At 37.8% G+C, this 12,664-nt stretch overlaps 1 protein-coding gene across 13 annotated transcripts in view; it reads left to right on the plus strand.

Moving 5' to 3' along the window:
* The window catches only part of Cask (calcium/calmodulin dependent serine protein kinase), a 347,639-nt gene that overhangs the window by 183,413 nt on the left and 151,562 nt on the right, over positions 1-12,664 (plus strand). For all 13 annotated transcript variants that reach the window (XM_070040601.1, XM_070040608.1, XM_070040597.1 and 10 more), the window contains exon 5: positions 6,096-6,168. In XM_070040601.1, the coding sequence (XP_069896702.1) occupies positions 6,096-6,168 (73 nt within the window). The remainder of the gene's footprint in view (positions 1-6,095; positions 6,169-12,664) is intronic.

The raw sequence follows: 12,664 nt of genomic DNA on the forward strand, positions 1-12,664 counted from the left end.
GGAACCATGCAGAATTAAACTTGGAGGGTTTTGTTTGATGTGTTTGGTTTTTAACAGCTGTACCTCATTAGTTCTTTGTTTACTTTTTAGTAATATCAAACTATTATGTGACCAGTTAATCTAAGGAAAAGAACTGAAGAGTAGAAGGAACAAAAATGAAAGTACCTTTTTTTTTCTGCTGAATATATTTGCTTCAGGCCACTATGTGATCTTCCAACCAAAGAATGGCCATTATTCTAAGTGGAAGAGTTGCCATAAAGACCTAATGGTTCAAAAAGAAGTAAATATGAAAAATCATAGGAACCATGCATCCACTGGGCCTGCTGGCTTATATATTTATAACAATAGTTTTCTGCTTTGGTTACATTCAGTGATCATAACTATACTCCATTGGGTTGCCTATTTAATACATGGGATGTAGCATCCCTCCTCAGTCACAAGCCATAATATTCTGGAAGATTCCAATCCACCAGTCTATTAGAATTCACTATACGTTTTATCAATTGAGATGCAGTTGAATTAAATGATTACATTTCTTCCTTTCTGTTGTTTCTTTTAGAACTATAGCATAATAAAAGGATATAGCTAGAAACAACTTAGAGACTCTCTTACTACATCCTTGTCTACCACCATCCCCCACATTATTCTGACTCTTCCATGCCAAAGAGCAAGAGCTTAGTCTTAGAGATGGAGTTCCCTGTGGCAATAACACTGTGTAAAGAAAAAAAGCACTTGCTTTTTTATACCATTAGGGCTGGGGAGAATGAACAAATAAATAATGTGTGCACAGTGGCTCACACCTATGATCCTAGCTATTAGGGGGAAACTGAGATTGGGAGGATCATGAGACCTAACTCAAATAATTTTTTTAATAACCCAGTTCCAGTAGTATATATGCCTGTTATCCTAGCAACAGAAAGTGTAAATGGAAGGATCACAGTCCAGGCTGGCATAGACAAAAAAGCAAGACTATATTTGAAAAATAATGAAAACAAAAATGCCTGAAAGTATGTCTAAAGTAATAGAGAACCTGCTTAGCAAGCACAAGATCCTGAGTTGAAACCACAGTACCACTAAAGGGAAAATAGGAGAGAGAAAGAGAGAGAGACAGAGAGAAGAGACAGAGAGAAAGACAGAGAGACAGAGAGAGAGAGAGAGAGAGAGAGAGAGAGAGAGAGAGAGAGAGAGAGAGAGAGAGAGAGAGAGAGAAAGCAAGAGAGAGACATAATTGGGCCATGCTGTTTAAAGCACAGTCTAGATTTTTGTGGGTGTGTACATGCCTGTCCTGGGGCTTGAACTCAGGGCCTGGATGCTGTTGAGTTTTGTCTCAAGACTAGTGCTCTACCACTTGAGCCACAGCTCCACTTCCAGCTATTTTTTGGTGGTTAATTGGAGATAAGAGTATCATAGATTTTCTTGCCCAGGCTGACTTTGAACCATGATCCTCGGAACTCTACCTCCTGAGTAGCTAGGATTATAAGCATGAACCACCAGTGTCTGGTTAGATTTTTTTTAAGTGCCACTTTTCTGTTGTTTTGTTCTTAGCACAGTTTTTAAATTTTGTATTACATCTTTTCCTTCAAATATAAAAGGCATTCTCAAATAACAAAAATGATCAATGTTATCTTGATTTTCCATGTGGCAACGTTATCTAACTTTATCCAATGAACCTCTCAGACTTTTGTGTGTAATTATTTTTATATATTTCTTGAGAATTTGAAGCTGTTTGCCTTTCCTACTTGTCTGTATTACAACATAAAATATGGAAAATCAAACATTCAGAATTTTGATTCTTTTTTATTCTTTTAAAATAGTTTTCTTTTTTAAAACATGGTAACTGGAGTAGCTGGCATACCTGCTGGCAGAGTTAGCTATTCTCCAGTCATCTTCTTTTTTTAACTTTTCTTAGCTTTCCCTTAACTTTGAGCCTGTCTCTGCCAATTGGCTAGATGTAGGGACAGGCAACATGTTAGCATATAGAAGTGATACCCAACTTCTGGTCTCTTCCAATCTTGAAACTTATAGAAAAAGGTTCACGTGTCTATACATCAAGATAAAAAAAAAGCCTCTTGATTTTTAGTTCTACTGTAGTTGCTGTTAAAGTGGAGGTTTTTAGCTGGGCACTGGTAGCTCATGCCTATAATCCTCGCTGTGCAGGAGACTAAGATCTGAGAAACCTAGTTCCAAGCCAGCCTGGGCAGAAAAGTACCTGTGAGATGCCTAGCTCCAATTAACCACAAAAAGCTGGAAGTGGAGCTGTGCATCAAGTGGTAGAGCTCTGGCCTTAAGCATAAAAGCTCGGGACAAAAAAAAAAGGTGCTTTTATGAAAGGAACTCTCCAGAATAGATCAAGACAGAATAGCATTGGGACCAGTAAGTACCATTGCTCAGAGAGAGGTGTGGACACAATTTATTTAATATTCTTCCTGCTCACAATGAGCAGGACATGGGGAGGGTTCCAGTAATATTATTAGGTGCGTTCTATTGCAGGGGATCAATAACTATATAAAAAGAACAGTGTACGAGGTTTGGCTAGATGACTTCTGACTTTCATTTCTCCTATCTGCTTCTGAGATTTATTGTTAGGAAATTCAGCTTCTATGAGTATTCTAGTGAGACCAACTGTAGCAGACTTGGAGACTCCCAAGTAATCAAATTGATAATTTTGTTTCTCTTCAACTGACCGAATTTCAAGAGGAGCAGCAAAGCATGTCACAAAGTAAAAATCTATTCTGAACTTAGTATAGCCCAATTAGTAATTACACCTGTCCTTTCAGGGGTGAACAGTGTTGGAGTGAGCTAGTGCAGAATCAGATTATCAAATCAAACTCTCACAGATCAGTGCAGTATCTTTACCTAATACCAAGCTTTACAAAATCATTTCAAGGATGCAAGCATCAAAAGGCTCCACTGAAGCCAAAGGAGGCCTGAACTATCAAGTGCTTCTTCTCACATTAACAAAGCAGTCATGTCCCAGAATTGAATCTCCACCTGAGACTTAGGGGATTCCACACACATAAGGGAGCTTTTCAATCATGAAGCATCTCCATTTTATACCTTAGAGAAACTGCCTAGCTTACATTCTTCAGGAAGCTATCACTCGTCAAAGAGCCCAGGGTCTGTTTACAATCATCTTTATCCTGGGACATCCTGTATGAACACTTCAGAGATAAAGTATCTTCTGCTTAGCAAATAGTATATATTTCTTTTTGCCCAGAGCTGACAAGAAGAGTACATTGAGTCACCTCCCTTCCTCTTCCTCTAATTCTTCCAATGCCTCCTTCCAGAAGAAATAAATACACTTCTGGACAGCTCTTCCATGGAGTTGCCAACTTTCCTGATCCTTAGGGAAGATGTGAATAAACATATGTATGTACTGATGAGTTTTTCTGAAAATGTGGACTCTGATATTCATGAAATAAAACTTTTTGATTTAAAGATTATTCAGCAACTCTCTAGAATTTGTGCATCTCATTTTTTTGGCCAGAGCGGGGGGTGTCTCATTTTATTTTACTGAAACAGTGTTGATATCCAGGGTCATGACTGGGAATGTGGAGAAAGATGACTTTAGATGTGTGATAATGTATGGAGAAAAATTCTATTTTCTCAAGCCAGGAACCAGTAGCTCATGCCTGTAATCCTAACTATTCAGGAGGTTAAGAGCTGAGGATTACAGTTCAAAGCCAGCCTAGGACAGAAAGTCCATAGCTTAGCTTCAGTTAACCACCAGAAAACCCAAAGTGGCATTGTGGCTTAAAGTGGTAGAGCACTAGCTTTAAGCAAAAAATAAAAAAAAAAACTCAGGGACAGTGCCCAGGACCTACATTCAAGCCCAACCCCCCAAAAATATTCTTCTCTCTCCTCATATAACTTCAGATTTTTCTCTGTATGTATAGTTGAGTCAAATAATGGTGTACTCTGATATGCATGTTTTAAAATGTTCTTGCTTTGAATTTTGTTTTATGAGACTTTTTATTAGTCTTTTTGTTTTTTGAAAGTAGTAGAATTTGAACTTGAGGCATTGTGTTTGCTAGGCAAGTGCTATACTACTTAAGCCATGCCTTGCACCTTTTTTTCTCTGTTTATTTCTGAAATAGGGCCTCACTTTATGCCCAAACTAGCCTAATGCCATGATTCTCCTATTTATATTTCCCAACATAACTGTAATGTCATATGCATACCACTTTACCCAGCTTTTGCTGTTGAGATTAGGGCTTGGACTGGCCTGGAACTGTGATCCTCTTGATCTCAGCCTTCCATGTAGATAGGATGACAGATGATTGCCTTAATGCCCAATTCTATGAGGCTTTAAGACAGGAATTTTCTTTAGGCTAAAGGTAGTTTACATTGACTTACTATCATATATCCAAAGTAGTATATTCTATAAGTACAAGTTGCCTCATTTGAAGCTACTGTTCCATTTTGACATCTGAGTGGACATGTCCCAAGTCTTTGATAAATGTAATATTATTAATAACAGTATTTTGTAGTAATATTAACCCCAAGTTTGCAAACCACTTTGGTATTTGTTGCCTCTTAGCCATAAGGGGTCATGGATCCTCCAAAGCCTGATTTGAACCACTAAAGGGCCATAAAATGTTAATAGCCCCTAACTTTAAATTAAAAAAAGTTGGGGCTGGTCTCTAGTGGCTCACATTGTAATCCTAGATACTTAGGAGGCTGAGATTTTTGTCCTAAAGTTTAGAGATATATATTTTATTTTATTTTCATTTTTTAATATTTTAGTTTTATTTTATTGTAAAGATGCTGTACAAAGGGGTCACAGTTACATGAGTCAAGCATTGTTACTCCATGAGACTCCAATTAACCACAGAAAGACAGCTGGAAGTGGAGCTGTAGCTCAAGTGGTGGAGCACTAGTCTTGAGCAGAAAAGCTCAGGAGCAGTCCCCAGTCCATGTGGACAAGCCCCAAGACTGACACAAAAATAAATTATAGGCTGTAGTGACCCAAACAAACCTCTTACATGTTCAATCACTAAGTAAGAAAATTGAACATTAGAACCTTTATCCTTAGACTGCATGAATTTAGAGACTAGTTATGAGGAAACAACTTTTGAGTACAGAAAGGGTCTGGGTTTGGTTTAGGTTTTTTTTTTTTTTTTCTCCTCTGCCTTTCACTTAAAAAAATAGAATTTCCTAATCCACTCTAATATATGAAATAATGCATATCGTTTGGGGGGGATCCTGTTTTTGGTTTTGTTTTGTGCTGGTCCTGGGGCTTGAACTCAGGGTCTTGGTGCTTTCCCTGAGCTTTTGTGCTCAGGCTAGCACTCTACCATTTGAGCCACAGCTACACTTATAGCTTTTTTGTGTTTAGTTGGAGATAAAAGTCTGAAATTTACCTGCCTGGGCTGGCTTCAAACCTGGATCCTCAGATCTCAGCATTCTGAGTAGCTAGGTTTACAGATGTGAGCCAAGGGCACCTGGCTCAAAATAATTCATATGTTAGTTAAAACGAAATTTATGAGCTTGGTTAGAAAGTAACATACTAAAAAGAGAACTTAATGAATGGAAATGTCTTTACTTATAAAGCTAGAATGTAGTTGGCTAGAATGGAATTGTGTGTGTTTTTTCTTGAGCCACAAACACCAACAGGGTCATTTGTCAGTACTAATATTAATTATACTGTTTAGTTTTTGTTTTATTCTGGAAACAGTAAAAGGAAAGTGACAAAAAGGAAAAAAGGGAGAATTGGAAGGAGTAAAGAGGAAGAGAGATGAAACAAGTACTCAGTAATAAAGAGGCATTTAGAAACCAAGAATAAAGTTCTACAGTTTAACTAAATAGAATTAACTGAGATATTAGAGGTTTTTCATATTTTAAACTGCAATCTTAAATTCCTAGAGTATTTTTGCCTCTGAACTTGTATGGAATTCTTTTGGCTTAACTTGGGAAATACAAACTGTTCTCTTTCTTCAAGAAGCTTTAAAATCTGTAACTCTGCCAGAGTTTCATTAAGCTTGACACTGCTCAAATGAAATGTTTGTAGACAGTTAATCTGAAGGTAAGAGTTATATAGTATTGCACTAACGAATGAAAGTTTTTACAGTTTTAGATTTCTTTCTTTTTTACAGCCATTACATGAGACAGATACTGGAGGCGCTTCGCTACTGTCATGATAATAACATAATCCACAGGGATGTGAAGGTAAGTGGTCTTATCACTAACTTTAAAGTTTATGAAGAGAAACTGACATCATAATGGGAACCATAATTGTTTAAATATTCGTCTACAGAGCATTTTAAACTTAATTTTCTCTGCAGATAAAAAATTTATTAAGCCAGGAGCTTGTTGTTCACACCTATAATCCTAGATACTCAGTAGGCTGAGATCTGAGGATTGTGCTTCAAAACCAGTCAGGGCAGGTAAGTCTGTGATACTCTTTACCTCCAATTAATCACCAAAAATCCAGAAGTGGAGGTGTTGCTCAAGTGGTAGGATGTCAGCCTTGAGAGAAAAAGCTAAGGAACAAAGCAGGCCCTGAGTTCAAGCCCCAGCACTGGCTTGTACACGTGCACACGTGCGCACACACACACACACACACACACACACACACACACACACACACACACACACACACACACACACAAACCACTTTGTACTTGGGAAGTCATTATACTGATTTTTATAGGAACACTTTCTAATTTCAGTTTCCTTATTTCTAAAGGTTACACGCAATCTAAGCTTTTATTATTCCTCTTTTGCTACTGTGTATGAGAACAAAATGAAAATTGCATCTTATAAAAACTAAACTGGATCCTATACTGAATTGAAGGGAAATTAGAATTTAGTTTATATAGTAAAAGTTATATTTTCATAATGCTACAGTGTGGAATAGGCAACATTGTATTCTCTTAACAGATAATCTTCTAACAGAATATGAAGTCATAATTTTAGATAGATACAAAGACCAATATGATTGTTATTCAGTCTTTCTGCCTCTTGAATACTGTTACCAAGTTGATGTAGTCTCTTAGTCCTTGTCTCTTTTGACAGTGTCAAGAAAAACACAGCCAGAAAGTAGAACAAGGGCTTTCCTCTTGATGATCAGCCCTTCATCACTAGGGAACCTCTGAACTCTCTCTAACCCTGGGCTGTACTTACATGCTCTCCCGTTTTGTCACTAACCTATGTGATCTCCAGTACCCACAGATATTGTGAGCAAAACCCTCCTTTAAGACATATTGAAGACTCTATTGTATTTTAAGTGGTTTCAAAACAGATCAAGTTTAGTTAAAATTTCTATAACTGAGAAATTTAGACAGAAATTATTTTAGTTAACTAAAAGGAATCATGATCAATGTAAAGTAGTTGTATATTAACTTATTCTTTTCAAACATGGTAATAGGAAATTGATACTGTCATTATGGAAACTCAATACTGTACAACCCCATGACTACATAGCTCTTTTATTAAATAGTGTTCTTCAGTTATCCAAAGAAAGTTAGCATTATAGATAAGTAAAAAGGGAAAGATTCTTAAATATAATAGCCTTCTGTGTGCTTCTTTTGCATTTAATGAATATAAGAAAGTGAATATATAGAGAGTAAAATATTTTCCATATATGTGAATATATAACAAATGTGTATATGTATATGTGTATACATATATGAGAAATACATACTTGTATATAGCAAGTATATATGTACCTATATATGACAAATATTTCTGTAATACATATAAGAAAGATGATAACTTGAAAATTTTAAATGTATAAAACAGATTTTTTCATTGTGCTAAAAACTATTTGCTCAAGAGGGAATTTTATTTTGTATGAATTCTGTTCTAAACAGATACTTGTATTAGCCTCATATAAGCTATAACAACAGTATTCTCTACTATAATATTATTCAGTAATAGTGTCAGCTTTTTAATAGCATAGTATTTTATAGGACAACCCAAACCAAGTAAAATCTAAATAAATTCACTTTCTGGTTTGTATATTTAACAAATATTTGATTCCCTAAAAGTAGTATGGTCTCAGGGAGATAATCTACAGCTAGAGATCCACATAGAACAAAACTTAATGACTAATTAGTTAAGGCCCTCTATTGTTTCTCATTCAGGACTTCCCACTCTTTAAACATGACCCCATCTCCATCACAACAGTTGTTCAAGGCTCCCACACAACAGAATAGAAGTTGGCAAGCCCAGTACATTTGATTTGTCATATCAGTCATTGAAAAGGCGATAAGGCTAACATGGGTTCAAAATAAAGAAATATAGATTCATCTTTTGATTATAGGAGTAGCAGATATTTTCCAGGATGAAAGAACTTGGTGGCCTTCTCACAGATAAGCAAACAAATAATTACAGGGTAGAGGTTTATTCTGTATGGAATCAAAGAGATTTTCTGGAGATGGTCATGTTAGAGCCTAGTCTTGAGTCATTGGGGGTAGTTATACAGGGACAAATGGACATTTCACAGAGAAGGAACAGTGTACCTAAAAGCAGGCCCCAAAGCAGTTTTGTATTAGATAAATTAGTTTATTATTTTTTAAAGTACATGCCACATAATTTTGAGAAAGCACAATGAAACCTTCTGAGGAATGGATAAGAAAAGTAATTCTCAGACTACAAATTGATAGAAAGAACAAATGACAGGAAGACTCAACAGAGGGCAGATATTAATGTTGCTATTCCTAATTTCAGTGTCTGAAAACTATATTTTTTATATGAGTAAATAGAGTACTTACATTTAGCAACTGGAAATTTGAATTGGGGACTATGTTCTTAAGGTATTTATCCAAAAGATGTTTACTAAGTCTACTGTAGGGCAGGCACTGTTCTAGGAACTGGAGCTGTATCTGGAACCAAAACAGGCCTCATTGCTGCCCATGTGAAGTTAGTAGTTCAAAGCAACAGATAATAGTCAATAAGCAGAAAAAAAGTAAATTAGGTGATAGGTTAGAAGGTGAAAGGGACTACAAGAACAAAAAGAATAGTTCAAGAGTAGGGAGTGGGAAAGAAGGGGCCTGTTTACATAGAGTATTCAGAATGGAAAATGTTGAGAAGACACTGGACATCTGAGCAAGGCCTTAAAAAACTAAGCTGATACCTAAGGCAAGGTTATTCTGGATAAAGGTAATGAGTCAGGGACACACATGGCCTGAACAGCAAGGAAGCTAGTAAGGCTGAATCCAGATGAGCAAAGGGAGAGTGAAAAAGTAAAGAGGAGATGACTGTGACCAGAGTGGTCATATTGAAGGCAGTTAAAGAAAAACAGATTCAGCTATATTTGGAAGGTTGTGTGCATGTGCATGCCAGTTATGGGGCTTGAACTCGGCCTGGACACTATCCCTGAGCTTTTTTGCTAAAGAGTAGTCCTCTACCAGTTGAGCCACAACTCCAATTCCAGCTTTTCTGGTGGTTAATGGGAGATAAGAATCTCACAGACTTTCCTGCCCAGGCTGTCTTCAAACTGCTATCCTTGGACCTCAACCTCCTGTGAAGCTAAGATTGTAGGCATGAACCACCATCATCCAACAGATTTTGTTTTTGCTGTTAAAGTTTTTGTCTACGTTAGTAAAGAAAATAGTATAGCACAGCAATACTTCGTTTCTCTTAGGAAAAATTAGATTACTTAATTGCCTATTGAATCTAGTCAAGAATATTTTTCCTATTCTTTCCTTGCCTCTCCCTCTCCCTTTCCCCCACATTATCTTCTTACCAGATTCAAAAGCAGTATATTTCCCAAAGGTTCTATTATATTGAATAATAGTGCTTTTCCTCTGCTCTTTTGAAATCACTATAATTGAGTCTAAACAGGATGTTTGGTTAGGTTTGAGTATTTAGCACCACATAACCTGTAGTAGAAAGCACCTGCCTTGGAAGAATCAGTCTCACATGAAATTGCATAAGAAGTAGTTGAAATTCAGGGCGGTGTATCATCATATAAAGGATCTCCTAAAAGCTACACTAGCAATATCAGGGGCCAGATACTTTGGTGTGGGAGACTGCCCTGGGTAATGTAGCATGCTTACCAGCATTCTAGCCTCTACCCACCAGATGCCAATAGCACTCCTTCTCACCCCTTCCCCCCTCAGTTGTGACAAGCAAATAAGTCTCTGGACATTGCCAAATGTGCCTGAAGCATAACAGGGTCTCTAGTTAAGACCCATTATCTTGATATAAACTTACATTGGTTATGTCTTGCCTCACTATAGGCATTAATTAAGGCATGTATGCAAATTTCTATTTTTCATCATCTTTTGGCCTATCATTGTTTAATAAAAGTATGGGAAAATTCTATGTTTCAGCGATTCTTCTTTCATTTCTTCTCAGCCCTAACTTCAAAATAACTTTGGGCCGGGCGCTGGTAGCTCACACCTGTAATCCTAGCTACTCAGGAGGCTGAGATCTGAGGATCTCGGTTCAAAGCCAGCCCGGGCAGGAGAGACCGTGAGACTCCTATCTCCAATAAACCACCGGAAAACCGGTGGCGCTGTAGCTCAAGTGGTAGAGCGCTTGCCTTGAGCTGAAGAGCTGAGGGACAGCGCCCAGGCCCAGAGTTCAAGCCCCACGACCCACCAAAAAAAATTAAAAAACTAATAATAACTTTGGAAGGAATAGCACAGTTGTCAAAGTAAGTGCAATTCTTGAATCTTCGGAATTCTCTAGGTTCTTCTTATGCCTGTTGACAGTTTCACAAGGCATTATCTGTATGTGCAAAGACTCAGGTTTTCTGTACCTGACCTATTGAAATCTGCTTTGAGCAACTGAAGTTAAAGTGCAGTAGCTCCTCAGAAACTGCTTGCTGCACATGCAATCACTTTCTGTTCTGTCTTAGGAGGTTTGGGGTGCTCTTGTTAATTCTCAGAATTTTGCAAAACCCAGGTACACATCCACTTAGCCAGAGACCTCCTTCCCAAGGGTTTCTGGGTATGCTTCCTTTAAATGGTTTTCCTTATAGCCCATGTCAACCTGCCTGGCTGCTTGCTCTTGGATCCCCTTCTGGTCTCAGTTCTCCTTTTACCTGCTGAGAGCTTGACTTTATATAAATGTGTGCTCATCCATAAAACCATTGCTATGGTATTGTCAATTTCTTAAAGTATTCCTTCCTCTTGCTCTCGGTCACTGATGTTTCTTTTACATCTGTTACTACAGTTCCCAAAAGTCCCTCACGTTATATTTTTTTAAAAAATTTAGCTGGAAGCTGTGCACTGGTGGCTCACACCTATAATCCTAGCTACTCAGGAGGCTGAGATCTGAGGATCTCGGTTCAAAGCCAGCCCGGGCAGGAGAGACAGTGAGACTCCTATCTCCAATAAACCAGCAGAAAACTGGAAGTGGCGCTGTGGCTCAAGTGGTAGAGCGCTAGCCTTGAGCTGAAGAGCTGAAGGACAGCGCCCAGGCCCAGAGTTCAAGCTCCACGACCGACCAAAAAAAAAAAATTTAGCTGGGAACTGGTGACTCATCCCTGTATTCCTAGCTACTCACGCAGCTGAGATATAAAGATTGAGGTATGAAGCCTAGGCAGGAAAGTCTGTGAAATGCCTGTCTCCAAAACTCTACCCAAAAAAAGTCTGAAGTGGAAGTGTACTTCCAGTGATAGAGTGCTAGCTTTGAGCAGAAAATTGCAGTGACAGCACCCAGCCTGAGTTCAAGTCCCAGAACCAACACAATAAATCTATGCATTTATACATACATACATACATACATACATACATACATAAATGCCTTAAAACATAAGCTTATTTCATTCTTTTGTTGCTGTTTTTGTCGTGGGGCTTGAACTCAGGGCCTGGTTGCTGTCCCTGAACTGTTTTACTCAAGGCTAGAGCTCCACTCCTTTGAGCCATAGCACCCCTTCTCATTTTCTGGTGGTTAATCTTAGCTACACTCCATATTGAGTGTGAGCCATCAGCACCCAGCTATTTTTTTATTCTTTCTTATAGGAAGCACATTGGTTAATCCTTTTGCATTCACTTTGAATGTAGGGTTTTCATAATCATATTTAGAAAAATCTCATAAATTGTAAGGTTACCATCAATTTATCTTGCATTTCTTTTGGAAGACCAGAGTGGATGAGGGAGCTGGTCTTGGAGCTTGAACACACAGCCTGAGCACTGTCCCTGAGCTTTTTGTTCAAGACTAGTGCCACAGCTCCATTTTTACCTTTTTTGGTGGTTAATTGGAAATAAGAGCCTTTTGGACTTTCCTGCCTGGGCTGTTACCTTGCATTTATAACAGCTGTGCTTCTCTTACCCCGTACTTTCAGAAAATAATCAACTCTTGATTTGTTTTTTTTTAAGAAAATGAATATTTTTTTGCATATTAGAAAAAGACTCTCCACTTTTCTCCCAAGCTAGGAGTGGCATGTATCATATAATCTGTACATTTTTCTATAGGATGCAAAACTTTTCTAGCAGTAGTAAATGATTGCAGTAGTTTCAATTCCATTGGAATTTGGAGGCTCACAGAGAAGATTCTTGGCATTTAGACTGCATGATTGGAATGCTCAGTGAATCATCCCTTTGTGGTTTGCCAGAAAGCTTGTCTTTCACTTGCCTTCCTACATTCTTGACCAATCAGAACTAGGTGAGTCATCTTCCCCTCCTGCCTAGGAAGGACAGATTCACTTTCAAGTTGAATAGTTTATTTAAAATTTTACTTGTCTAGTCTTCATAGTTTGTGTTCCTGA

Source organism: Dipodomys merriami, unplaced genomic scaffold (assembly GCF_024711535.1).
Source record: "Dipodomys merriami isolate MVZ:Mamm:240054 unplaced genomic scaffold, mDipMer1.0.p SCAF_3, whole genome shotgun sequence".
In the NCBI taxonomy this organism is placed as follows: Eukaryota; Metazoa; Chordata; class Mammalia; order Rodentia; family Heteromyidae; genus Dipodomys; species Dipodomys merriami.